The sequence below is a fragment of the Malania oleifera genome, chromosome 11, assembly GCF_029873635.1.
Source record: "Malania oleifera isolate guangnan ecotype guangnan chromosome 11, ASM2987363v1, whole genome shotgun sequence".
Taxonomy (NCBI): Eukaryota; Viridiplantae; Streptophyta; class Magnoliopsida; order Santalales; family Ximeniaceae; genus Malania; species Malania oleifera.
Genome location: NC_080427.1, coordinates 82,968,428 through 82,994,012, shown reverse-complemented (window position 1 = coordinate 82,994,012; position 25,585 = coordinate 82,968,428). Strand labels below are relative to the sequence as shown.

Here is a 25,585-nt window from a genome sequence, read left to right as displayed (position 1 = left end):
TATTTGAATTGGTAGACAGAGCCACAATAGCATATGAGAGCTTACAGAAAGATGTGGGAGTACCGAGCTAAAGGAAAAGGCCCACACCTCCGGGTTTTCAGGTCGGTCCTAGTCGAGGCCCATGGAGGGGAGACCGGTATGGAGGAGGCCAGAGATAGATGATGGGGCATAGTGGTCCTCAGGGTGGGCAGACTTATCCCATCTGCCTTAGATGTGGTCGGAGGCATCTAGGTGAGTGTAGGATGAGAGAGAACATCTGCTATCGGTGTAGGAGAGCTGGTATATATATAGAACATCTGCTATCGATGTGGGAAACTTGGTATATATATATATATATGTATGTATGTACGTATGTATATATCTCATCTCAAGCCCTATATCCTGGCCTTCTTAACTTCATCTGACATTATATATGGAGCAAATTGTGACAGCTCGATGAATTTTGCCGCATACTGCTGAACTATCAATGGCCCTTGAGTCAAACCTAGAAACTCCTGCACTTTAGCCCCTCTGGTAGTGATGGGAAAATATCTATAAAAGAACATCTCTCTAAACCGGCTCGAGGTCATAGGCTCTGGTATGGGTCTCTGCTCCTCCAATAATTTCATGGTCGTCCTGTAATGATCCAAAGAATAATGGTAATTAAATAACAATAACAATAATAATAGTAATAAAATAGGGAGAAAAGGAAATAAAAAGGGGGGCTCAGCAGGTCTTCGGCGTTCGTCGACGACGCGACGTATTGGGCTTGTTGACGATGGTGCTCTTCGTCGACGAGAAAATACCGAGAGGGAGTTTTGGATAATTTTGAATTTCATTGACGAGGTGAAAGTTCATCGACAAGTTTTCTTCTGGGCCTCGTCAAAAGGTGACGTGGCTCGTCGATGAAGGCCATAGTATAAGTAGGCCTAAACGCCATTTCTTGGTTCATTTTTGCCCTAGAATTTCTCTCTCTCCCTCCCTTCAGTTCTCCTTTCTTTTCTCTCAATTTTCGGGTCCATTTGCCACCGAATCGACAATCTGAAGCCACCACGACACTCTTAAGGAAGTTCTCTACACATCTGCTGGAGTGGATCGTCGGTGGGTCGAGTTTGGGATTCATCCCAGATTTAGGGTAAGAATTTCTACTCAATATTTGACTTCCTAACAGTTGTAGAAAGCGTAATACATGTAGAAATACTGAAGTTTAGTTATGGGAAATATCATTTTCAGGGCGTTGAACAGGGAACCCAGCGAGTGCAAGATTGTTTTTCTTAGGGGCTCTTTAGGAATCAGGTAAGGGGATAAACTTAACTAGTTATTTTATGAAATTGTATGTATGTTATTACAACATCTGGTTTGAAATAAATATATTTATATATGCTTAATGTTGGGAAATATTGCTGTAAAAGATGATATGTTTAAATATGTATAAAATCTATTTTGTGTGGCATGAGCAGAATTTATAATGAAATACTGTTAACTGGGAATATGATAAAATATGGATTTTTATAATGAAAAATCGGCGTACGAGCCGAATTTTTATATGTATTGCCGGTATACAGGCCGTGCTATGGATATGTTTTGCCAACATATGGGTCGAGCTATGGATATGATTTACCGGCGTACGGGCCGTGCTATGGATATGATTTGCCGGCGTACGGGCTAAGCTATGAAAAACTATGAAATGCCAGTGTGTGGGCTGATGATTTTTCATGATGTATATATATGCAAAACGATATGATGATATTGATTTGGTAATTAACGGTATGATTTATCCATGTATCACAATTTCACTATATGTTATATGTTATCAGAACCTAGTTGACTTGGTTTAGGCTAGCACTTGCATAGTGCCGCTGCTATGTGTTCATGATCATCACAATATTGTGTTAACGCTACTGTACGAAGTAGCGTGAGGACGGATAGTCGATGTGGTTTTAAGAAGTGTGAGCGCCCTTGGTGTACGGACTAGGTCTAGTAGACCTATCGGACTTACAGACTGTACTTTTCACTTGGCAGTGGTCGGCCAACCATTATCAGGTCCCGCCTTTGGGCCACACAACCTAGTCATGTGGGAGTAATACATGACAACAACTAACTAACCTACCAGGGTTGTTTTCGTATTATTGTTATGATATGAGATAAATTATGTTTATAGAAATCCATTATGTTATGCTTTGAAATGAGTATACATGTTTTTCCCAGATATAATACATAAAGTTTTACTAGATATGTTTATGTATATGATTATATATATAACACATAAATACTCATGTTGCCACACACTAGTATTAGTTTATTTCTCTTATTGAGAGGTGTCTCAACCTAAATCATATGATTATTTCAGGAGCCCCTGATAGGAGAGTGGATAAAGCTCCGCTGAGGTAACTACAGTTGGTTTGCCCTTTCTAAAGGGTAAGTGCTTTTGGTAAGGTCAGATGGACTTTCTGAAGAGTGACCCTAGGTTTCTTTTGGGTTGTGTATTATGTATACATAAATATAATGAATGTAGTAACTCTAGTATTGTGATGAGTGATGTTGGGTTTATGATATTATATGATTTTATGTTTCCTACTACTTAGACTTCCATATTGTGTTTTTGGTATGCCCCTGGTACCCACTTGTTCAGGTTGATTATGACCTACTAGATTTGATATGTTGATATTGTATTTTATTATTTAAGGAAAAAATTATGTGGAAATTAAGCAGGTCGTTACACGTCCAACATGTCTCGGCCTCTCCTGACAACTTGTACATGACATAGAGGACCCTCTACTCATCAGTGCAGTGAAGCACCGTCAGTACTTTCTCCATCTCCTACATCTAATCCTCAGCAACTACAGGATCAGCTACTCTTGAAAATGCAGGAGGGTTCATCTTCGTGAACTTTTCTATCGTACACCCCTGCACTGTAGATGGACCTCCCTGCTCCCTAGAGCTCCGTGTAATCTCAGCCATGACCTACTGAGCTATGCTGAGTAAAATAGCATCTGAGTCTCTGCCGCCCATGCTAGAAGGCCCTGCTCCATCATTACCACTAGTATGAGCACTACTACCTTTAAGATCCATCCTGCAACAATAAAAAATTATTTTAAGAATCCGAACCTCATAATACTATCATTACTTTCATCTAACTAAAATGCCCTTATACTACCTATTACTAATTTAAGGTCTAGTCCTACCAAATGGAAATAGAAACCGACGATAGTTTACTATGGTTTCCTGAAATTGTCACCCCAAGAAAAACATAGAAACCACACCGAAGTTCCTGCTTCTAGACTGCAAAACATAACCCTAAATTCTCATCCTAATTCCCAACATTAACTCACTGAAATTCTGTTCTATTCGAATTTGTATCTTTCTCCAAAATCCATTCTATATTTTGGTATTATTTTCCACCGTACACTAGAGTCTACAGAATCTAGCACCTAGGCTCTGATACCAAAATGTAACGACCTCAAAATTCATACCATTTTTTTCCCATATATATATATATATATATATATATATATAGACTGATAATCCTTTTACTTTGATACCCCTGTAATGACTACTGGAAAACACCTATGCATCTCGCCTTTTGATACTCATTTGGAACCACAAAAGGTGCAAAGCAGGAAAGTTCTACGAACCTAGCAGCATACTACTGAATTGTGAGGTACTCCTAAGTTAAGTTGAAAAATTCCTCCGCCTTTGCATTCTTGGTGGTGGTGGGAAAATATCAGTCATTGAAGACCTGCTTGAAACAACCCCAGGTCATTGCTATAGATACTGCTTGCTGCTCCTCCAACAGTTTCACTACTTGCCACCACCGTTCAACTTCTTTAGTCAGTTTGAAGGTGGCGAAAAGAACTTTCTGATCCTTAGTGCAATTAAGTACTGCCAATATCTTCTCCATCTCTTGCATCCAAGTCTCAACCCTGATTAGGTCAGTGCCGCCCGCAAAAGATGGGGGTTTCAGACGGGTGAATTGATCAATCGTACAGGCCTGGTTCACTGGTGGGTAGCTTGATCCCCCAAAATCTCGTCTCATCTCTTCCTTGACCTGACGAGTTATACCTCGCAATAGTTGGGAGGTTTCAATATCATCTTTGTTGGAAGCTCCCAACTCATTTCCTTCTCCATCGTCCACACCTTTACCTCTGGGATCCATCCTAAATATATAACAGAGGCAAGCTTAAAATTTCTATATCTTAACATAACTAACATAATCATAAAATAGGAAATCAAATTAATATTCAAATCCTCAATTAAATATCCAATACCCAATTATCCACAATCATCTTAACCTTCAAGTTCTAATTCCAAGTTTCAGTTTCTCTGCTTGGAAACATCACCGTCGATGGATTTACCGTGGTTTTCTGAAATTGTCAACTGATTTAGAAAATCACAGAAGTTCGTCAAGGGATTTCTGCCTCCAGGCTACAAAATAGAACTCAAATTCCTATCAATACCTTAATCTACCCGTTCCTACCCTCATCCTAATTCAGACCTATACTCTGGTATTAATCCTCCTAAAGTTTGCAGAATCTATAATCTAAACTTTGATACCACTTGTAATGCCCTGAACCCGCCAAGTGGGGCCCAGGGTGTTATGAGACCAATCACACGTCTTTGATACCATTCACGCAACAGAACTATTTAAACAACGTCAAATAAAATACTAGAGTACTATATACATATATTCAACTTGTAAAGAAATATAACCAAATTCTCTATATTACATATCTAGAAAAAAAATTAAACATAGAACTATACATATATCCGTTCTTCTAACCACTCACAAAACTAAACCCCGCCCTAGATCTTTCTAAGCTCGATCACCTGAAGGACCTGAAAAGAATAATAAATCGCCGGGGTGAGACACCTCTCAATAAGGAAGAAATAAGTTATAACAGTGTGTGACAGAGAGTTTAGTACATACAAAAAAAATAATCATCTATAATTCAATATTATTAGCACAAAAGGATCCGCATCATTAATTACATCTCTGACATCTGATAACATACACACAACATAAATATTTTTATTGATAATTTCTAAGAATAATGAAGTTTATCTGCCCATACATGTAGTTTCCCTCTGCTCTAACACTAATGCTAGGGCACGCACCTTACTCAGTAAGCCCTCAGGTCATGTATTCAGGTAAAGTATTTGAGAATATGGAAGATTACTCACCCATACAAATAGCTTCCCTCTACTCTGGTACCCACAAAAAATTACCAAGGCACTCTCCTTTCTTAGCAAGCCCTCGGGTGAAAATTTCTACTTTACCATAAATACTTATGTAATTAAAGTTACACACATCCAATGTTAATCATTTCACAAAGATTCATGTATATACGCATATCACAACCAATTCACACAAAATATATACATACTTCAGTCACACCCGCACAGGGTCCATATCCACACAAGTATTACAGTCCACATAAGACTCACACGCACACAGGAATATCGTCCACATAGGACTCACAACCACATATGTTACAAATCCACACACACAACCTCGTTCATAGTAAATCGGTAAAATAAACTCCTCATTCCACTACCGATGTTTTACCCTTTTAATATAAATGCCTATATAACGACCTCCTCATATCACTACCAACGTTATATGACGATTTATATCAGGTATGATATAACGACCTCCTCAAACCACTGTCAACGCTATATCGTAATTTACATAAACCATATAACAATACACATCCATAACATAACCAATCATCCAGACACATCAACGTATTCACCACAGTATTCACAATCAAACAATATTCACAGCTAAACAATATTCACAACCAGGCAGAATTTACAACCCAGACAGTAACCACAAGCAAACAATAAATCATAATCACGCAGTACTTGCAACCCTTTAATTATGAAAGTTATTTTCATACCACACGGTTTTTCCCAAATTTGAAATATAATCAAAATCATTATTTTTCAAATGCCTAACTGATTAGATAAATCATATCTAAATATATATATATATATATATATATTGTATACTCGAATTTAACCAATTTAAAATTAATAAAAAGCTTTTATAACGTTTTCCCCTTACCTGCTCCTTGAGATTCTGCCTAAACCAAACAAAAAACAAGACCCTGTATTCCAAAAATCCTAACATAATTAGTTTAACCCTAGGATAGTTATCATTTATCATCTCCTAGGCCCACACACTTCCAATACTTAATTTAATATTAAAAATACCCTACTTACCCTGGTTTTGGAGTGGTACCCAAGTACTCCAAAATGAAAATCTACTCTGCTTATGTTGCAGAGAATCTTCCCAGGGACCTCATGGTAGTTCCTGATCATCAATCCTGGTTAAATTGAGTCCGAAATCGAAGAGAGAAGATGAGAGAGCCGTAGGTAGAGAGATAGTGGCCTGAGGAGAGAGAAATTTTCGCTTAAAATGAAAGCTTTCCTATTTATAGGCAGGGCTTCATCAGCGAGACATGTGGATTCGTCGACGAGCCCAAGAAGAACGTTCGTTGATGAAACCGTGAGTTCGTCGACAAATTTCAGAAATACCCAAAACCTCTCTCAGTAAATCTTCGTCGACGAGGCACATATACTCGTTGACGAAACCAATAAGATAGTTCGTCGACGAGAAGATCACATTCATTGACGAGTCCCTGCTTGATACCCTTTTAAATTTCTTTTCCCTTTCTTTTATTTTCTCCTTTTTCCTCTTATTTATTTTCTTTTATTTTTCTGAATTCGGGTTATTATAGATTTGACTTGGTGTGCTTGAATAGGAGTTCATTAAGGGTGACCTACTTCCCTTAACCTTTTCTTAACTAGCTCTAAGTGTTACTCATGCCACGTAACATTTCTTTATTTTCTTTCTAGTCATATGTCGTTTTATCATTGAATGACTCAAATTATTTTATTTTCAATTGATAGAAGCCCCACACACAACCATGATCCTCCCTTACTAAATAATAGTCGCACCTTTAATTAGTATGATAAATACCACCCTTTTTGCATGATTTAAAGATCTTTTGGCCCTCATTCTCACTCTAGAGACTTTCTCTCTCTAAACTAGAGTTTCTCTCTCTAAAATCAACATCTTTATGCTATCTTTTCGCCACTTGACACTTGACCTTGTAAGGATTGCCCAATTCTCCTCTCTTGGCCTTTATTACATTCCATTGCTTGTATGCAACACTACCCCATCCACATTCAAGAACCTGTATTTACACAAATCTAAATTTATGTTTTCCAAAAAATTAGAAAATAAGATGACATTTTTATGGTTATTTGAAAAAGTAATAATAAATAATAAAATTATTTTCACAAGCTGTCAAAACTATTTATAATTACTCATTTATTTCATACTGTAAACATAAAAACATTAACTAATTTTTTTTGTAATTTTATTTAAAATTAATATAAAAAATAAAAATATTTGTCACAGACATTTAATATTTTTATTTGTAACATTTAATATTTTTATTTGTAGCCACATTTAACTTATTTTGAGCGAGTTGTCCTCAGGTCAGTGAAAATACAGAGTTTTCTTTGGACCCGTTGGAGCCTCGAACAAGCCAAAATAAAATCTTTGACAGGTTAAGCCGCTAAACTACATAGACTTCTTCGTCAGTCTCTCTCTCTCTCTCTCTCTCTCTCTCTCAAACTCAGCAGTTGATGGTTTGCAAGAGCCCACCTTAGGTCCTTAGTCATGTCGGTTTTGAGTATATCGGCATTCTCACTGAATTCTCGTCATCTTCCTTCTAATGGCCCTCATATGGATCGATCAAGCTTCTGCTACAACGTGAGTTCCATACATTTCATTCCCCTTCTGCTTTTGTGGGTTTGGATTTTCTCTCTTAGTTTTCTGTCCCCCCTCCCTCCCCTTTTATTTTGCATCTGGGTTTTGTTGAGTTTATTTTGTTGTTTTTTATTTCCTCATTTTCGCTGAGACTTTTTCCTAGATGACATTTAGTGTTGATATTCAGTGTGGTACTTGAAGATATTTTCCTACAAATTTAAGTTTCGAAATTTTAGCTTGGTCACCTAAGTTGACCCGCTGAATTCAAAACGTTAGGGTTTCAGTGATTTAATGACGCAACTTTTTGTTTTAAACTCATTAATGGGGGGATACTAGCGGATTCAAAGGATGGAAGATCATTTACCTCCAACCATGATTGTTCAAGCCCAAAAAGAAGAATTATGAGATTCAAGGAAGTGGGTTTTTCAAGTCTTTGTACGTTTAATCCCTTTTGTCTAAAGTTTGATAGGGAACAGCAGGTCTTTGTAAGAGATAGACCCATCTTAAGTAGTTGTAGTAACTATTCTCCATCAGAGTAGCTGCCTCAAACCATGATTCTATGCATGTTCCAAATTTCCAATCCTGAGCCAAGCCTAAGCTAAGCAATTGATCTGTGGAGTCGAGCCTGAACTTGAACCTCATCTCAGCTCGGCTTGTTGCATGCCTTAGTAGCTATTCCATTGTCTAACTCTACTAGCCCCTCCTCCCACTAGGGTAATTTCCATAGTCTTTATTTTATCTGTAATTTTTTTTATGAACACAATATTTATTTTAGTAAGGGGAAAATGTACTAACACCCGCTAAGCTATATCATCCATTATAAATGCCCCCTTAAACTTTTAAAAGCGACATTTACACTACTAGACTATCAAAGGTAATGGAGCTAACACCTGTTAACTAAAATAATAAAAATACTTTTATAAAATAATAAAATTTATAAAATTACTTTTAGACTATCAAAGTTACTTTAGTAAGCTATTTAATGAAAATTAAGTGGAAGGCTTAAACTTAAAATTGGAAAATGAGGAAAAGGCTAAAAATATGAGAATTATTCACAAGATTCAAGCTAACGAAGTTATATTTACGCTAAAAATGATGAAAAATGGAAGAGCTATAGGACTAGATAACATCCCAATTGAAGTTTGGAAATGCCTAGGTGATAACGGAATTATATGGTAACTAAGTTATTTTGCCAAATTATAAGAACTAAGAAAATGCTAGACGAATGAAAGAAAAACACTTTAATACCTATATACAAAAAATAAAGGAGATATTCAAAATTGTAATAATTATCATGTAATTTAACCTATGAGTCATACAATGAAACTGTGAGAAAGGTTTGTTGAATAAAGATTAAGGTTAGAAACGAATATCTCAAAAAATCAATTTAGTTTTATGCTTGGGAGATCTACTACAAAAGCTATATATATTTTAAGTAGATTAATGGAAGAGTTTAGGGAAAAGAAGAGGGACTTGCATATGGTATTTATTGACTTAGAGAAAACTTATGATAGGGTACCTAGGGAAGTTCTTTGGGTGGTTTTAGAAAAAAATGGTGTATGTAGTAGGCATACGGATGTCATTAAGGATATATATGAGGGAGTAATGACTAGTGTTAGGATTATAGGTGGAGAGACTAGAGAATTTCCTATCACAATAGGTGTACATCAAGGTTTTGCCTTGAGCCCTTATCTTTTTGCTTTAGTGATGGATGACCTAACTAGGAGTATTTAAAATGAGGTTCCATGGCGTATGTTGTTTGCAAATGATATTGTCTTGATTGATGGAACTAGGGATGTAGTAGAATCTAAGTTAGAATTATGGAGAGAAGCTTTAAAATTTAGAGACTTTAGGATAAATAGAAATAAGACAGAATATATGAAATGTAATTTCAGTCACAGTAGGAGGAATAGTGGAGACAAAATTAAACTTGACGATGAAGAAATCAATAGTGCTAGTAGATTTTGATACCTTGGATCTATTATGCAAGTCAAAGGAGAAATTGAAGAAGATTTAATGCACAGAGTTAAAGCAGGTTGGGTAAAGTGGAGAAGTGTTTTGAGTGTGCTTTGTGATCGTAGAATACCCTTAAAATTAAAAGGAAAGTTTTATAGGATGGTTGTAAGACCAACTATGCTGTATGGATCAGAATGTTAGATGACTAAAAAACAACATATCCAAAAAGTAAAAATTGATGAGATGAGAAGGCTAAGGTGGATGAGCGGTATAATATTAAAATATAAATTAAGAAATGAATGTATTCACGACAAGTTAGACATAGCTCCTATAGAAGATAAGATAAGGGAAAGACAACTTAAATTGTTTAAGCACTTGGAACATGGCCACATAGTGCGCTAGTGAGAAAGTGTGTGTTAGTTACTGTGAGGGGCAATAGAAGGGGTATGGGTAGATCTAAAATAATTTGGAATGAGATAGTGAGTAAGGATTTAATATCCTAGATTTTGTCGGAGGAAATTGTGCATGGTCGCATAAATTGGCAGAAAGGATTCATTTAGCTGACCCCACCTAGTGGCACTTAAGGCTTGGTTTGTTGTTGTGTTTTAATTTCTCTCCATCTAACTTTTTTGCAACTTCTAGATGGTAACAATTAAGCAACAACATGACTTCCAACATTGTTGTGAAGTTTGAAATATCGTTTACATTCGCTATAAATAAAATGCTTTAAATACTATGAATAAATAAAAAATTATTTAATTTACTAAGTTAAATTATTTCTTAAATTAAGTATTTTTTTTTGGATATTACAATGTAATTCATAAGATATATGTTATGTGAATAAGTAAAAATTATAATATATAATATATGCTATTTTCTTAATGTATACTGTGCTGTCCATGTATTGCAGGTATAGTGCATTTTAATTTTATAGAATTAACTTATTAATTCTTGAAATTTTTATCCTTTTTTTATTATTATAGCTCAATTTATTTTTCTATTTTTTTTGGTCGTCAATGCCCCAAAATAACTTCTTGTCTTTTTTTCCCCTTGTGGGCATTTTGCCGCACTTATTCTGTAGAATTTATTAATAATAATATTCCTTAAGTTTAAAATATTATTAGCAATTCATATGCCATATGCATTACAATATCCGTTAAGTTTAACTATTTTTTTTTTTTTTTTACAAAATGAGTTTTTTACAACCATGAAGATAGTTTAGGGAGTGTAGGTGTCACTTTCAAGATGGCATTTGTAGTTCATGGTATAGTTTAGGGGGTGTAAGTGTGTTTTGCCCTTTTAGTGGAAAACCTTTTCTTTGATGCTATGAAAAGCAAGGATAGGTGATTCATGGTTTTGATCCATAAAAATGTGGGGAGTTGTTATGTGAGGGCATTTTGTTTGGTACAGTGGATTTCCTAGTATCTGACTTTGCTTTGGTTGCCTAGATATGGCCCTTGTAGTGGGGGGTGTGATTTGGGTGTGGTTAAATATTTGTGCAAATATTAATTCAGAAATAACTTGTAGAAGCAAGTAAACAATCACTAACCAATTAAAAGCAAGATACTAAAATGTATATTGGTTTGGTTCGCGTGATGCCATGACCTATGCCCACTCTCACCAAGTGATTCATTATTTAATAATAGTAGACGTGCTCTCAGTGCATGAATCGTTATCCAATACATTCTATCAACTAGACAACTGGTCATTAGATCCAAAAGAAATAGTTAAGCAACCAATTGAATTTTTAGTCCACAAGAACTTGATCCAAAACTACCACTTGTAGTAAATAAACAAATACATCAAATCTTATGACGAATATAATACGTATGATGCATGGTTTTAAGACCATTCTGATTTTAACTCGGTGAAGCCACCGGGTCCATTAGAATGGTCAAATCAATTGTTGAACATTACAATGACAATATTAAAATCAATAAGGACAATATTACAAATATGTTGTCGTATATTCATAATCACCCATTACTTAATTATAATATATATTTCTACCAATAATTCAAGTAAAATATTCTTGAAATCTCTCTCTCTCTCTCTCTCTCTCTATATATATATATATATATATATATATATTTATTTATTTATTTTTTAGAAACAAATCACAAGAAAATTATTGGCTCATGCGATGTGTATCCGCTTCTTTCGAGAGTTCCTCGGTTCAAAACTCAGCCTTTGCAAGATGTGACGTCTAATTTTTTCTATTAAAGGGAACTGGGTCAACCTGCCTGGGTCATTGGCTTTGATTGGGTTGGGCTTAGTTGACTGCATCTGGCCGAGTTGACTTTGATTCATTCCATTTTTGATTCAGTGACGTCACTTAGACCGGACAGGTGACCGGTTCCAGTTTGACCGAATGGTCCAAAAACTATGGTATAATGTGAGGGAGATGTGGATAATCAACATGAAGAATTTGGGTAAGTTGTTCATATGCTTGAGCATGAGTTGACTACTAAGCATCATGAGCAGCCAATGAGTTGCCTCATCGCAACAATATGCAAAAGTACAACATTTAGTAATGAAGCATTAATAGTCACTTGGGATTTTGGGCTTGAAGATCAGTCAAAAACTTTGATCAAAATTGTACCATAAGTCTCCTAAATTAAGCAACACGAATGCAAGAATGAACCTTTCTAATCAAAATAGCAAACGTGTATATTTGGTTATGTCTCGTATTTTTTTCTTCTTGAAGTATATGGGGACCTCTTTGTATGAACGTGATTTTCTTTTCTTCTTCTCTATGTTTTTGCTGCACCAAAAGTAGGTTAGATAGACAAATATAGGATTAGCCATTTGATACAAGTTGGCAGATTTTGAGGTTGAATGGTTGGTGTTATTTAATCTTTGTTCTTAGAGGATTTGTAGGCTTGATTGAGAAGAATGTGATAAGGATTCATTGGGTGGGGGCATTTTTGTCTGGGATTTCCCTGTGCCTTGACTTTGGTTTGGGTTTGATATATAATTTTGTTTACAACAACAAACCAAGCCTTAAGTTCCACTAGGTAGGGTCAGCTACATGAATCCTTTTTTGCCATGATACGTAATTTTGTTTGCATGAAAATTTGAGCATTTTGAATACATGATGGCAATCAAATTCACACAAATTTGCATATTCTTGAAGTGGAAATGAGGTTGAATGGTGGAGTATTCATTTTTTTACCCAGGGTTGTGATAGGAGATAATTGAATAATTTTCATGAAGGCTTTTAGGGCCTTGTAGGGTTGAAGAATCCAAAGAATATTAGGGAAAATGGGAAATTCTTTGGAATCACCAAAGCTACAGGGTTTTCGGTGTGGAGATAGTTGGGATGGTGTAGTGGGTGGAAAGCTAGGTTTTTTTAGAGGGTGATGAAGATTGTAAGGTTGGAGGAGAAACCATAGGTTGGAATGGGCCTGGCCTTGGGGTTACTCAAGTTTTATTGGACTTGGGTTATTTTTTGAGTAAGCTAGGATTAGAGTAGTCCAGGGTCTATTTAGAAAATTGTTTCATTTTTCATTTTAGTTTTCCAAAAAGTTACTAAAGAGTTGGCTAATCTTTTAGTTTCACAAAATTTGTATAGAACAAAGAAAAAAAAATAAAAAGTTTTGGCACTATTCTTTTGTGGAAATAGTTTTATTTTCCATTTTTGAATTTTCAAATAGTGACAAAAATGCCACTTTATTTTCCAGTGTTCTAAATTTATATAGGAAAGATGGAAAACATCTTTTTATTGTTCTATAGATTTCTGATTTCTTACCATTTGAAAGCATGGAATTTGGATCTTGGATTTGGATTTGTGTAGATTTAGAAAAAAATATAGCATAAAATTGTATTGAGTTTCTTATAAGTTCACACAAATCCAAATCAAAGCTCCAAAATCGATGCTCCCATACAATACCCTTATCTAATTGTTGGAGAATTGAAAAAATGTTGTCTTTTTGATAATTATTTTGAAATCTAGAAATAAAGCACTAGAACTATTTTGCACAACTAAACAAACTCTTCATTTTCTAATTTTTAAAAGGGATCTTGACAAACTGAAAAATATGCTGAAATTTTTATAATTCTTTTTGGAAAATTAAAAATGGAAAATTGAAACTGATTTGAACAACTAAATGGGCCCCTACCTTCATCACGCCCAACATGAGGTAAGCAATATGGGGATGCCTACTATGTTAGTTCAGAATTTCTAATATTCATGCTCTACATCATAGGTAGTTTTTAGGATTCCCAAATCAATTGGGATTTCTAATTAATGTGATATGATTCCCTAATCAATTGGGATTCTATTTAACATTAGGATTCTATTTAATGTTGGGATTTTTATTTAATGTGTTATGATTCCCAAATTAGTTAGGATTGAGTCCATTAAGGATGTGGATTTGGATATTTTACATTCTTAATAGGAGTAGGGTTCCCTGCCTTATATATATATATATATATATATATATATATATATAAATATATGTATCCTAAGAGGTTTTTTCATTCAAGCAATAGCATAGTTCATAGCCTTTGGTTAATTTAGAGGCACATTTCGTCGAAGTGATCAACCCTATTTTCTCTTTCTATTTTCCTTTCTTTCAATTTCCCCATTTTTTCTACTATAAAGCCCTAAGATCTTATCATTTGGTATCAAAGTCGACAGTCTTATGGATGTCGTTAACTCGCTCACAAAAGCAAGATCTTGGAATTCTTGATCTTCACTCGTGCAATGACCTTTAAAAATTTAACAGAGTTCTAGATGGAAGCTAGGCTAAAGGTAGAACTTAGCCATATGTTTAAGCCTCAATTTGAAGATATCTAGGCATTGCTCTCTAAACTACTCATTCTATCTTCCCATAAAGAGAGAGAAGATGATGCCTCTATGTCAACTAATCATAGGGAGCAACTATGTGAAGGAGGTTACCATGGAGAGCTTGATCATAGTCCTCGTATGAAGGTGGCTTTTCCTTGATGGGACAGTAATGACCCTATCGGTTGGGTTTCTAGGGCTGAAAAATAGTTTCACTTTCATCGCACTCTAGAAACATCTAAAGTTGATATTATGGCTATTAGCGATGCTATTCAATGACATGATTGGTTTGAAGCTCATTATGGAATGCCTTCACGGGCAGAATTTGTTTTTGGATTGCTTGTTCAATTTGGGTCCATTGGATATGAGAATATTGATGGAGAGCTGGCCAAATATGTCAAACTATCAAACACAATTTTAGTGGCTATCAAACAAGACTAAATGTTGGAATGAAAACCAACTTGTGGGTACTTCTATTGAAGGTCTCCTACCTGACATTTAGCATGAGGTCAAAGTGCATCATGCACAAACTATGATTGCTGCAATTTCCTTTGCACAGTTAGAAGAAGATAAGTTGGGAGGAGAATGACGTCACTCCAATAAGACTATTAGCAAGCAGAATGTTTGCAGCACTATCACACCACTTGCTCCTTGCAATCGTCTTGCCAAACGATTAACTCAAGAGGAACTTAAAGAGCAAACAACAAAGGGTTTGTGTTGGCATTGTGACGAGAAGTGGCATAGAGGACATTGTTGCAAAAAGGGATGACATTTGATGATTGAACTAGTGGAGGAGCCAGAAGAGGTTGAGGATGACTCCCCCTATTCAAATCAGGAAGGTGTGGAATCTAATGATAATGATGAATCTATCACTTCTTCAGTTCATGCTTTAGTTGGGTATGGTAATCCTCAAACCATGAAAATCAGTAGCTTCCTTAAACGCCAACTTATTACTATCTTAAATTCTTAATTGAAACGGATATCACTAATAATGTCATGGACACTAAAATTACTAAATGACTAGCCTATCCTATGGAGCAATGTATAAAGTTTGATGTGAACGTTGCAGATGGAAGGACCTTGACATGTTAGAGCAAGTGTCTGAAGGTTAAACTCACTATGCAAAATCATGGGTTGTACGCTGACTTCTTTCTGCTGCTACTAGAAGATTATGAAGTAGTTTTGTGTATTGAATGGTTAAGGACTTTAGGTGATATAGCTTGGAATTTTTCTAAACTGGTTATGAAGTTTGTTGTGAATTGCGAAAGAGTGACTCTTAAAAGCAATGTTGTGGTAATGTCACTATAGTTTCAAGCCATTGCATGGAAAAACTCCTTAAGGAGCAACATGACTGCTTGGCACAATTTCAAGCACTAGAGGAGTTACAACATCAATCTAGTTAGTATTAAGGGTTAGAATCTCTTATTTCAGAATTTTATAACCTATTTGCAGTGCCACAGAGATTACCACCTCATTGAACACATGATCATTTCATTCCTTCATTGCAAGGTAGTGTCCTTGCTAACATCTGTCCTTATCGCTATCCTTATTTTCAGGAAGTAGAAATAGAATCGATAGTGAAAGAAATGTTAGATGTTGACATAATTCAACCAAGTGTTAGTTCATATTCTTCTCCTGTTGTATTGGTGAAGAAGAAGGATGGCTCTTGGTGGATGTGTTGGCTGTTGATTATTGAGTACTGAACTAGAACATTGTGAAGGATAGATATCCTATCCCCATTGTGGATGAATTGGTAGATGAGTTGGGAGGTGCTCAACAGCTCACCAAACTCAACTTGAGATCAGTCTATCACTAGATTTAGGTACATGGGGATGACATTTAGATGACTGCATTTAGAACTCACAATGACCATTACGAGTCCTTGTTCATGCCTTTTGGGTTAACCAATGCGCCTTCGACCTTCCAAAGTCTCATGAATGACATTTCCTGACCTTACCTACCTAAGTTTGTTTTTATATTTTTTGATGATATCTTGATATACAGCTCATTTCTTGAAGATCATTTATGTCATTTGTGAACTATACTCACCACTCCTCGTGAGTATCATTTGTTTGTAAAGAAATCTAAATGCAGCTTTGCTTGACCTCATATGCTTCCCAAAAAGGTGTTTCAGTGGACCCTTCTAAAATTCAAGCGACAGCAAACTGCCCTATTCTACAAACAATCAAAATGTTGCAAGGATTTTTGGGGTTGATCGGTTACTACTGCAATTTTTTCAAGGATTATGGAAAAGTTAACCCTCCACTAACCACTTTATTGAAAAGGATGCATTCAAATGGAGTGAGGAAGCTAAACAAGCTTTTGTCAAGCTTAAGCAGGCAATGTCCACGACACTAGTTCTTGCCTTGCCAGATTTCAACAAGCTGTTCATCATTGAGTGTGATGCATCGAGAGTTGGCATAGTTTTAATGCAAGATAGATGCCCTATTGCTTTTATCAGTGAGGCTTTTTCTCTATCTCACATCCGGATGTGTGTTTATAACAAAGAGATGCTAATCATTGTGCAAGTAGTTACAAAGTGGAGACTATCTTTAATTGGCCTGACATTTCCGAATTAGAATTGATCACAAGAGCTTGAAGTATATTTTGGAGCAAAGAATCTTTTCCATGGAACGAAAAAAGCGGGTCACTAAGTTGTAGGGCTATGACTATGAGATTATTTACAAGAAAGGAGCTGAGAATGTGGTGGCAGATGCACTCTTAACAACTTCCTGAACAAGTTGAACTTATAGCTATTTTTGTACCTACCTGCATGTGCTACCTTCGAACAATTCAGAAAGGAATGGTGGCAAAATCCGGAGACTAGAGGTATGATCAGAAAGCTACAAGAAGAGTCAACTTTAGTCCCTCCTTACTTTTGGGACTCTTTAAACTTATTGTATAAGGGGAGGATTTTGTTAGTGTCTAATTCAGCCCAAAAGCAAACCATGCTGCAAGAATTACAAGCTTCACCAGCTACAAGTCACTCTAGTTTTCTTAGAACTTGCAAGCACATTTCTCGGGAATTTTACTACAAAAGGAGTGAAGGGTAAAATCAAAAAGTTTGTGGTAGAACGTGATGATGGTCAACAACATAAAGCAGAAACCATGGCGAGTCCAAGCGTTCGACAACCTCTTCCTATTCCAAAAGAAGCTTGGAGTCTTGGACTGATATCTCCATGGATTTCACTGAGGGACTACCATCTTTTCATGCTAAATCTACTATTTTTGTTGTTGTGGACCGTCTCACAAAGTATGTTCATTTTTGTGTCATAACTCGCCCTTATACTGTTATAAGTGTCGCTGAGAATATTGTCAAGTTGCATGGAATCCCTCAGCCTATTGTTAGTGCTCGGTACAAAGTCTTTTCCAGCAACTTTTGGAAGAAGCTTTTCCGTTTGTAAGGAACACAATTGAATATGAGCACTGCATATCATGGTTTTAGAACCTAGACCATTGATTGACTTGGTGAGGGCACTGGCTTGATCAGACCGGTGGGTCAAACCGATAATTATATATTGCATGTATATAAATATATATATTTAGTAGTTTACAATGGTAATATTAAATTCATAAGAGATAATGCTCCAAAAGTGTTGGTCTTAATATTCTATGAGTTAATTACAAGAAAAAAATTACTAGAAATAATTTAAATAAAATTTGTACCATTTTTGCTTTCTTAAAATATTCTTGAAACATACTCTACTACGATATTAGTCAAAAAAAAAAAAAAAAAAAAAAGAAGAAGAAGAAGAAGAAGACAAAGAAAAATGTATTTAAGTAATTTTATTTTTTTAAAAAAATGCTAACCCATTTACTCGTCAAGAGCTAGTTATTAATTAGATTATTGAAGTGTCAAACAAAATAAAAGAAAATATAGGTGTTATTGGAAGAGCTAGGTTGACCTGCCAATGCCAACGACTTTGGTTCAGACCGATTCATTCCGGTTCATACCGGTTCGGTCAAGTCAACATAGGTTCTCTTCAAATCTGGTTTCTAGCATCTGACCGGACTGACTTGGAGACCAGTTTCAGTCAAACTGGGTTGAACCGGTCGGTCCGGTCCAAGTTTTAAAACACTGCTGCATATCATCCACAATTAGATGGGCAAAATGAAGTATTTAACAGGTGCTTGGAGACTTATCTTCGTTGCTTAGAAACAAACCAAAGGATTGGGTGTGATGGCCCCCATGGGCTGAATGGTGGTACAATACCACTTATGGTCAAGCTCCTTCTGTTCTTGCTAGGCATTTAGCTGGATCATCTAAAATTGATCAAATTGATAAGGAGTTACATGATCGAGACAAAGTGCTTCTGCTCCTCAAGAAAAATCTTGTTGCAGCTCAAGCCTCTTATGAAACAGTAAGCTGATAAGCACCATAGTGGTATTGTTGGGTTGGTTACGAATTTGTATTTAGAAGCCTAATCCGAGACAGAACCATTTAGATTGGTATGGAAGGATTCTGCATGTATGAAAAGGGCAGAACCTCTACTATTGTGTGTGTGAAAATTATGTGATGTTTGTGTAATATAAAGTGAAGCGAGGTGTGTGATGAGTGCAATATGAGTGGCTGTGTGGCGTGTGGCGTCCTAGTAAGGGTGTTTTGTCCAGTGTATTAGTTAGTGTCTGTACATTTTATTTTTATATATATTTTATTTGGTTAAAGAGGTCTTGACACAACCACTTTATTTTCAACATAATATAGCCATTTAAGTAAAACTACCCAAACTTTTTTCTAGATAGAAAAGTAGGATCCACAAATGATGACAGTCATGCTATTTAGATGAATATGGAATTGAGAATCATTTGCAGTATTATTGTTTATGAGTGACATCCTGTCAGCTAAGAAGAATTGACACTTCAAAACCCCTTGAGTGGATGTTTGGTATGTTACGGACATTGACTCTTCTTTGACATGCTGGGGCACATATCCAACACTTCAATAACAAATGCAAAGATAACTAAGCGCTAAGCCCCGCTAGGTCATGTTGGCGCATATCCAACACTAACAAAAAAAGCACAGTACTTATTTTTTAATACATGTTGGACACGATTGGACATTTTTGGGCATGCTTGAGACACTTAGGGACATGTATTTTAGCAAGATGGTACTTAGGAAGAAGTGGAGGATGGAGGGAAGAGGGGTGTTTCGTGAACTTAACCCTCTGTTTTTGATCATTTTGGTATGGCTCCAAAATTTGGAGCCTGAGGCAAAGCAGATTTGAGCTCCCAACTCTAACTCCAGCAGCAAGGATCTGTTTCTCTTAGTGTGTGCATCTTTGTGTGTAGAGCACATGTGTGTGTAGAGCTCCCAAAAGCCTCAATATCTATAGAAATTTCCATCTTCTCATAGCATCATTTGATCAACTTGTGAATATCTAACATTAAATTATGAAAGAATGTAGCTGAAAATTTAATTAGTTGATGTGTCTCCATGATTTAGAACAAGAAGGTGGACCATGGGTAGACCTTGTTGGAGGTGATCTAGAAGAATTGGATCAAAGGATTGTTGGGTCCTGAGCCCAAACGTGTTTAGTTAACTAGTAGTTTTGTGTGTGTGTGTGTTTGGTTTAGTGTGTAGTAGGCTTATGAGCAGTTTGGGTTTGATAATTGATGTGTCTTTTTAAAGGTTTATTTGTTATTTCTTCTATTCTAGTCATTCCTACAATTCAGTGTGTGGGCATCATGTTAAGACAGTTACTGAATTTGAATTGGAGAAGTTAAATTTGTGTTTGCCCGTTTATCTCCTTCTCCTCTCTTTCTTCTCCCTCTCATTCTTTTCCCTAATTTCTCACTTTCCCTGCAAATTCCTACTGTGCTGCATCAGTCTGCTTTGTTGAATATTGGTTTTTTCTTGAAGTTGCTGTCTTGTTATATCCCTATTGTGTTTTGTTCATATTTCATGCTGCTTCCTGTGCTTCATAGCCTATAAGCCATTTTGGGTGCAAAAATAACATTATCATTGCAAATAATAATTTAATATTTTTATAGCTTTAAATTCAGGGTGTGTGCGAGGGACAATATAACTTGATCCTTGGGACACTTCTAAATAACCAACAAAATAATGAATTTTTTTGTTGATGCGAATGCACAGCGGAAACCACACAATTGAATTCGAAACTTGTAATGCACACACTCAATGATGAATATACGGAAACAAGCAATCACTCACGAAGAGAATAAACGAAAGCAATAATTAAAGACACAAGATTTACGTGGTTCCGCAATTTGCCTACGTCCACAGGAGCAGCGACTGAATTGTTCAATATCACAATGTCCAACTTACATCAAGGGTTACAAATATTGATTAAATACAAACCCTAAGCATACAGGAACCTTAGAACTTATCTAAATCATTCCTGTAGCAATTCTCGTAAGAAATACCTCCAATCCCCCCAATCTATTGATCACCAAATTCAAAAAATCGTAACCTACGTCGAATGAAACTATTAACGGTTTTATGCTAAGAGCTGAAACTTGCAAACTGAATTGAAACCCTCGACGGTTATAGGGAAACCGTTGATGGTTACTGCAACCAACTTCCTTGTGCTTCGCTGCACGATGCTTTCCTGGTGCATGCGTTCCACTCAATATGAGCCACTTCCCCAACAGTTTTCACCTTGGCGAATATTCACCACTTAGGAGAAATTCGAAAGCATAACCCGCTCCTCCACCTGGGACAGTAGATTGGGACCATCTTCTGCCTAGCACCTGGAGACGCTGATCAAGTCCAAGCAATGCTTGAACTTGTTCGTTGTGATAGACTTTATCAACATATCAGCTGCATTGTTAGACGTGTGAACCTTCTCAAGTAGAAGTTCACTTGAAGCAATTAGTTCCCTGACCTTGTGAAATCGCACATCAATGTGCTTTGTCCTCGCATGATACACCTAATTCTTCATCAAGTAAATGACACTCTGACTATCGCACTGCAGCCGAACTCCACCTTGCTGGACACTCAGCTCCTTGACCAACCTTTTAAGCCACAATGCTTCCTTGGCAGTCTCGGCCACTGCCATGTACTCCGACTCAGTAATAGATAAAGCAACGAGTGACTACACCATAGACTTCCAATAAATAGGTCCTCTCACAAAGGTAAATACATACCTTGTGGTAGACCTCCTGTCATCCAAGTCTCTTGCGTAGGTAGCATTCACGTACCCTACCTTTGATGAATCACTTTGTTGTCTATTGAACATGATGCAGTATCCGGTTGTACCTGTCAAGTACGTGTGAATCCACTTGATCGCATCCTAATGCTGTCGACCCGGATTTGAAAAGAACTTGCTCACTACGCTGACAGCCTATACCAGGTCTGGCCTCGTACATACCATGACATGCATCAGGCACCCCACTGCACTAGCATAGGGGATCTTCGACATGTCACGAACCTCATTGTCCGTCTTACGGCACTGGGCGGTAGACAGCCTGAAATGACTTGCCAACAATGTGCTCACCGGTTTAGCATTAGCACCTTCTCCACATAGCTGCCCTGAGATAACCATAATCTCCTTGCAGCTTTGTCCTTGCGAATCTCCATGCTAAGAATCCTTTTGGCTGCACACAAGTTTTTCATGTCGAACTCTTTACCCAACAAAGTCTTCAACCGATTTACCTCAGTCATGTCTTTAGCAGCAATAAACATGTCTTTAACATAAAGCAATAGAAATATGAGAGACCCGTCCTCAAGACTCCTCACATAGACGTAGCAATCGTACTCACACCTCCTGTAGCCAATACGGATCATATAAGCATCAAACCTTTTGTATCACTGCCTCGGAGACTGCTTCACCCGTAAAGTGACTTCTTCAGTTTACATACTAAGTGCTCACGTCTAAGTTGGCAAAACCTTTCTGGTTGTGTCATGTAAATCACCTCCTCCAAATCACCGTGGAGGAACGCCATCTTTATGTCCATCTGCTCCAGATGCATGTCATATTGCGCCACTAGTCCAACATTACCCTGATGGAAGTGTGTCTGACCACAGGGGAGAAGATTTCATCATAATCAACTCCTTTCCTCTGCGAGTATCCCTTTTCTACCAAGTGAGCCTTGTACTTCTCTCTTTCCTTTTCTGAAACTCTTTCTTTCTTCCTGTACACGGACTTACATCCAATCGACCTCTTCTTAGCTGGATGCACCACCAAGTCCCACGTTTGGTTCTTATGCAAGGACTCCATCTCCTCCACCATAGCGCCCATCCAGCTACCTTTCTCCTGTCTGTGCACAATCTCTTGAATGGTAGTAGGATCTCCGCTGCCAGTGATAAGCGCATAAGACACCAGATCGTCAAAATCGTACTTGGGTGGTGGCTTGACAATGTGTTTGGGTTTGTCTACAACTATACTGTGACGCGGCTACTGGTCATCCGAGCTAGAGCTCCCTGTGTTTTGAATATCGTCATCTCCACCTTGAGTTTTTGACTCCACCTGCACCGTCGGCTGATCTCTCGAGTTAGAACTCCCTGCATTTCTGCCCTTAGTCTCCAACTCCATCTGAATTGCATGCTCGATGCTGCTGCGATTTTCTGGCACTTGTTTCTCTATTTCCTTCCGAGTACGCCGCAACATGGCTTTTTCATTGAAAACCACGTCACTATTGATCACCAGTTTGTTTGCCACTGGATCCCACAACTTGAACCCTTTCATTTCTTTCTGGCTTCGCCTCAAGCTTTGATCTCTCCTCACCAGGAATGTGTGCGTAGGCTAGACACCCAAATACTCTTAATCCGGAGTAGTCTACCTCGTTACTTGCCCACACCTCCTCAGCGAATTTCCCATCTTGTGATGCCCTTGGTGATTTATTTACTAAGAAATAAGTCATACTAACCGCCTCGACCTAAAAATTCATAGCGAGCCCACCATGTAACCCAAGACACCGAGCCCTTTTAACTAGGGTTCGGTTCATCTTTTCCGCCACACCATTTTATTGTGGTGTTTGATATACTATAAAATGTCTCCTTATGCCACACTGCTTGCAAAATTCTCTAAAACTCGAGTTTGTGTACTCAATTCCATTGTCTGTCTTGAGGAACTTAACTTTTCTCCCAGTCTGGTTTTCCACTTCAGATTTTCACAATTTAAACTTGGCAAACGTCTTCGACTTGTGTCGCATGAAGTACACCTAGACCTTTCGTGAGTAATCATTTATGAAACTAACGAAATACACATGTCCCCCTCATGATGCCACTCTCATTGTCCCCTAAACATCCGAATGAATGTAGTCCAGTATTCCCTCTGTCTTGTGCATGGCTATCATGAATTGAACCCTATTCTACCTTCCAAGCACATAGTACTTGCAGAAATCCAGCTTACATGATTTGAGCCCCTTCAAAAGATTTCTTTTGTGAAGTTCTTTCATTCCACGCTAACTCATATGCCCGAAACGCATATGCCACAAAACGGTATTGTTAGACTCAAACTCGGCGGCTGTAGCTCCTCCTACAACCATAGTACCCAGTAGTTTGTATATATTCCTCGGTATTCTCTTCCCCTTCATCACGGTCAGGATGCCCTTGCTCACCTTCATTATCCCACCTTCAGATTAGTAACTAAACCTGTTACAATCCAAGGTGTCTAACCAGATTCTTCCTTAACTCTGGTATGTGCTTAACATCACATAACGTCCTCACCACACCATCATACATTTTGATTTTGATATTCCCCATCCCGACAACTTTGCATGTGACATCGTTTCCCATAAGAACGGAATCAGAACTCACTAGATTGTACGTAGTGAACCAGACTTTGTTGGTACGTAGCGAACCAGTCTTTGTTGGGCGTTATATGATAAGAACACGTCGAGTCCAAGATCCAAGAATCTGCAAACTCATCTGACCTAGATGAAACCGAGAGCATATCACCATCACCGCTCCCCAAGTTATCTTCTTCTACTACATTCGCTGTGTTTGATGGCCTTTCTTTGTTTTCAGCATTCCCCTTCTTCCTTTTCGGACAATCGGGTTTTATGTGACATTTTTTCCCACACTTAAAACACCGCACGTCCTTCCTCTTCCTGGAACTGGACCGAGCCCTATAGTTACTCGACCCACCCTGGGACTTGCTCTTCTCGCGATCCTGACTACCATTCGCCACGAGCCCTTCACCTTGTAAACCCTCATCATTGGCCTTCTTCCTCTAATGGAACCCCAATAATACACTCGCGATATCCTCCTACTCCAGGGCTTCTTCTCCTATGTCAGAGTCGTAACCAGATTCTCGTATGTAGGAGGCATAGGTAGGAAATTAAGCAGCGTCAATACTTTGTCATCTTCCTTGAACTTCACATCAACTCGCTTCAGATCACTAATGATCTGATTGAATGTGTTGATGTGCTAAGTCAGGTCTGAACCCTCTACCATTTCAAGCCAATATAAAGATACAACTTGTTCGTCAATGAATTGGAAATGTACCGACTTTCCAGTTTCAGTCAAATCGTCGTTGGTGATTCCTCATCCATGACGTGATACATCATGTCTTCGGCTAGACAATGTCTAATAGTGAACACAGCTTTCGCTTTCAACTCCTTCCAACTCGTGTCGTCCATGCCTTCTGGCTTCTTACCGTATAGTGTCTTCACCATACCTTGTTGCACCAGTAAGTCCTTAACCCTCTACCAAATTTCGAAATTTCCTGTTCCATCGAACTTGTTAACATCGAACTTCATCGAAGATATCCCACCCATTGCAACCAATAGCTCTGATACCAATTGTTGATGCGAATGCACCACACAATTGAATCTGAAACTTGCAATGCACGCACTCAATGATGAATATACAGAAACAAGCAATCACTCACAAAGAGAATAAACGAAAGCAATAATCAAAGACACAAGATTTATATGGTTCGGCAATTTGCCTACGTCCATGGGAGCAGCGACTGAATTTTTCACTATCACAATATCCAGCTTACAACAAGGGTTACAAATATAGATTAAATATGAACCCTAAGCGTACAGGAACCTTAGAAATTATCTAAATCATTCCTGTAGCAATCCTCGGAAGAAAATCCTCAAATCCCCCCAATCTATTGATGACCAAATTCAAAAAACCATAACCTGCGCCGAAAGAAACCGGTTTT

At 37.4% G+C, this 25,585-nt stretch overlaps 1 protein-coding gene across 1 annotated transcript in view; it reads left to right on the top strand.

Moving 5' to 3' along the window:
* The first annotated feature begins 7,486 nt into the window (after positions 1–7,486).
* The window catches only part of LOC131168121 (uncharacterized), a 39,185-nt gene continuing 21,086 nt past the window's right edge, over positions 7,487–25,585 (top strand). The window contains exon 1 of the mRNA XM_058127350.1: positions 7,487–7,765. Coding sequence (XP_057983333.1) covers positions 7,673–7,765 — 93 coding nt within the window. The 5' untranslated portion in view covers positions 7,487–7,672. The remainder of the gene's footprint in view (positions 7,766–25,585) is intronic.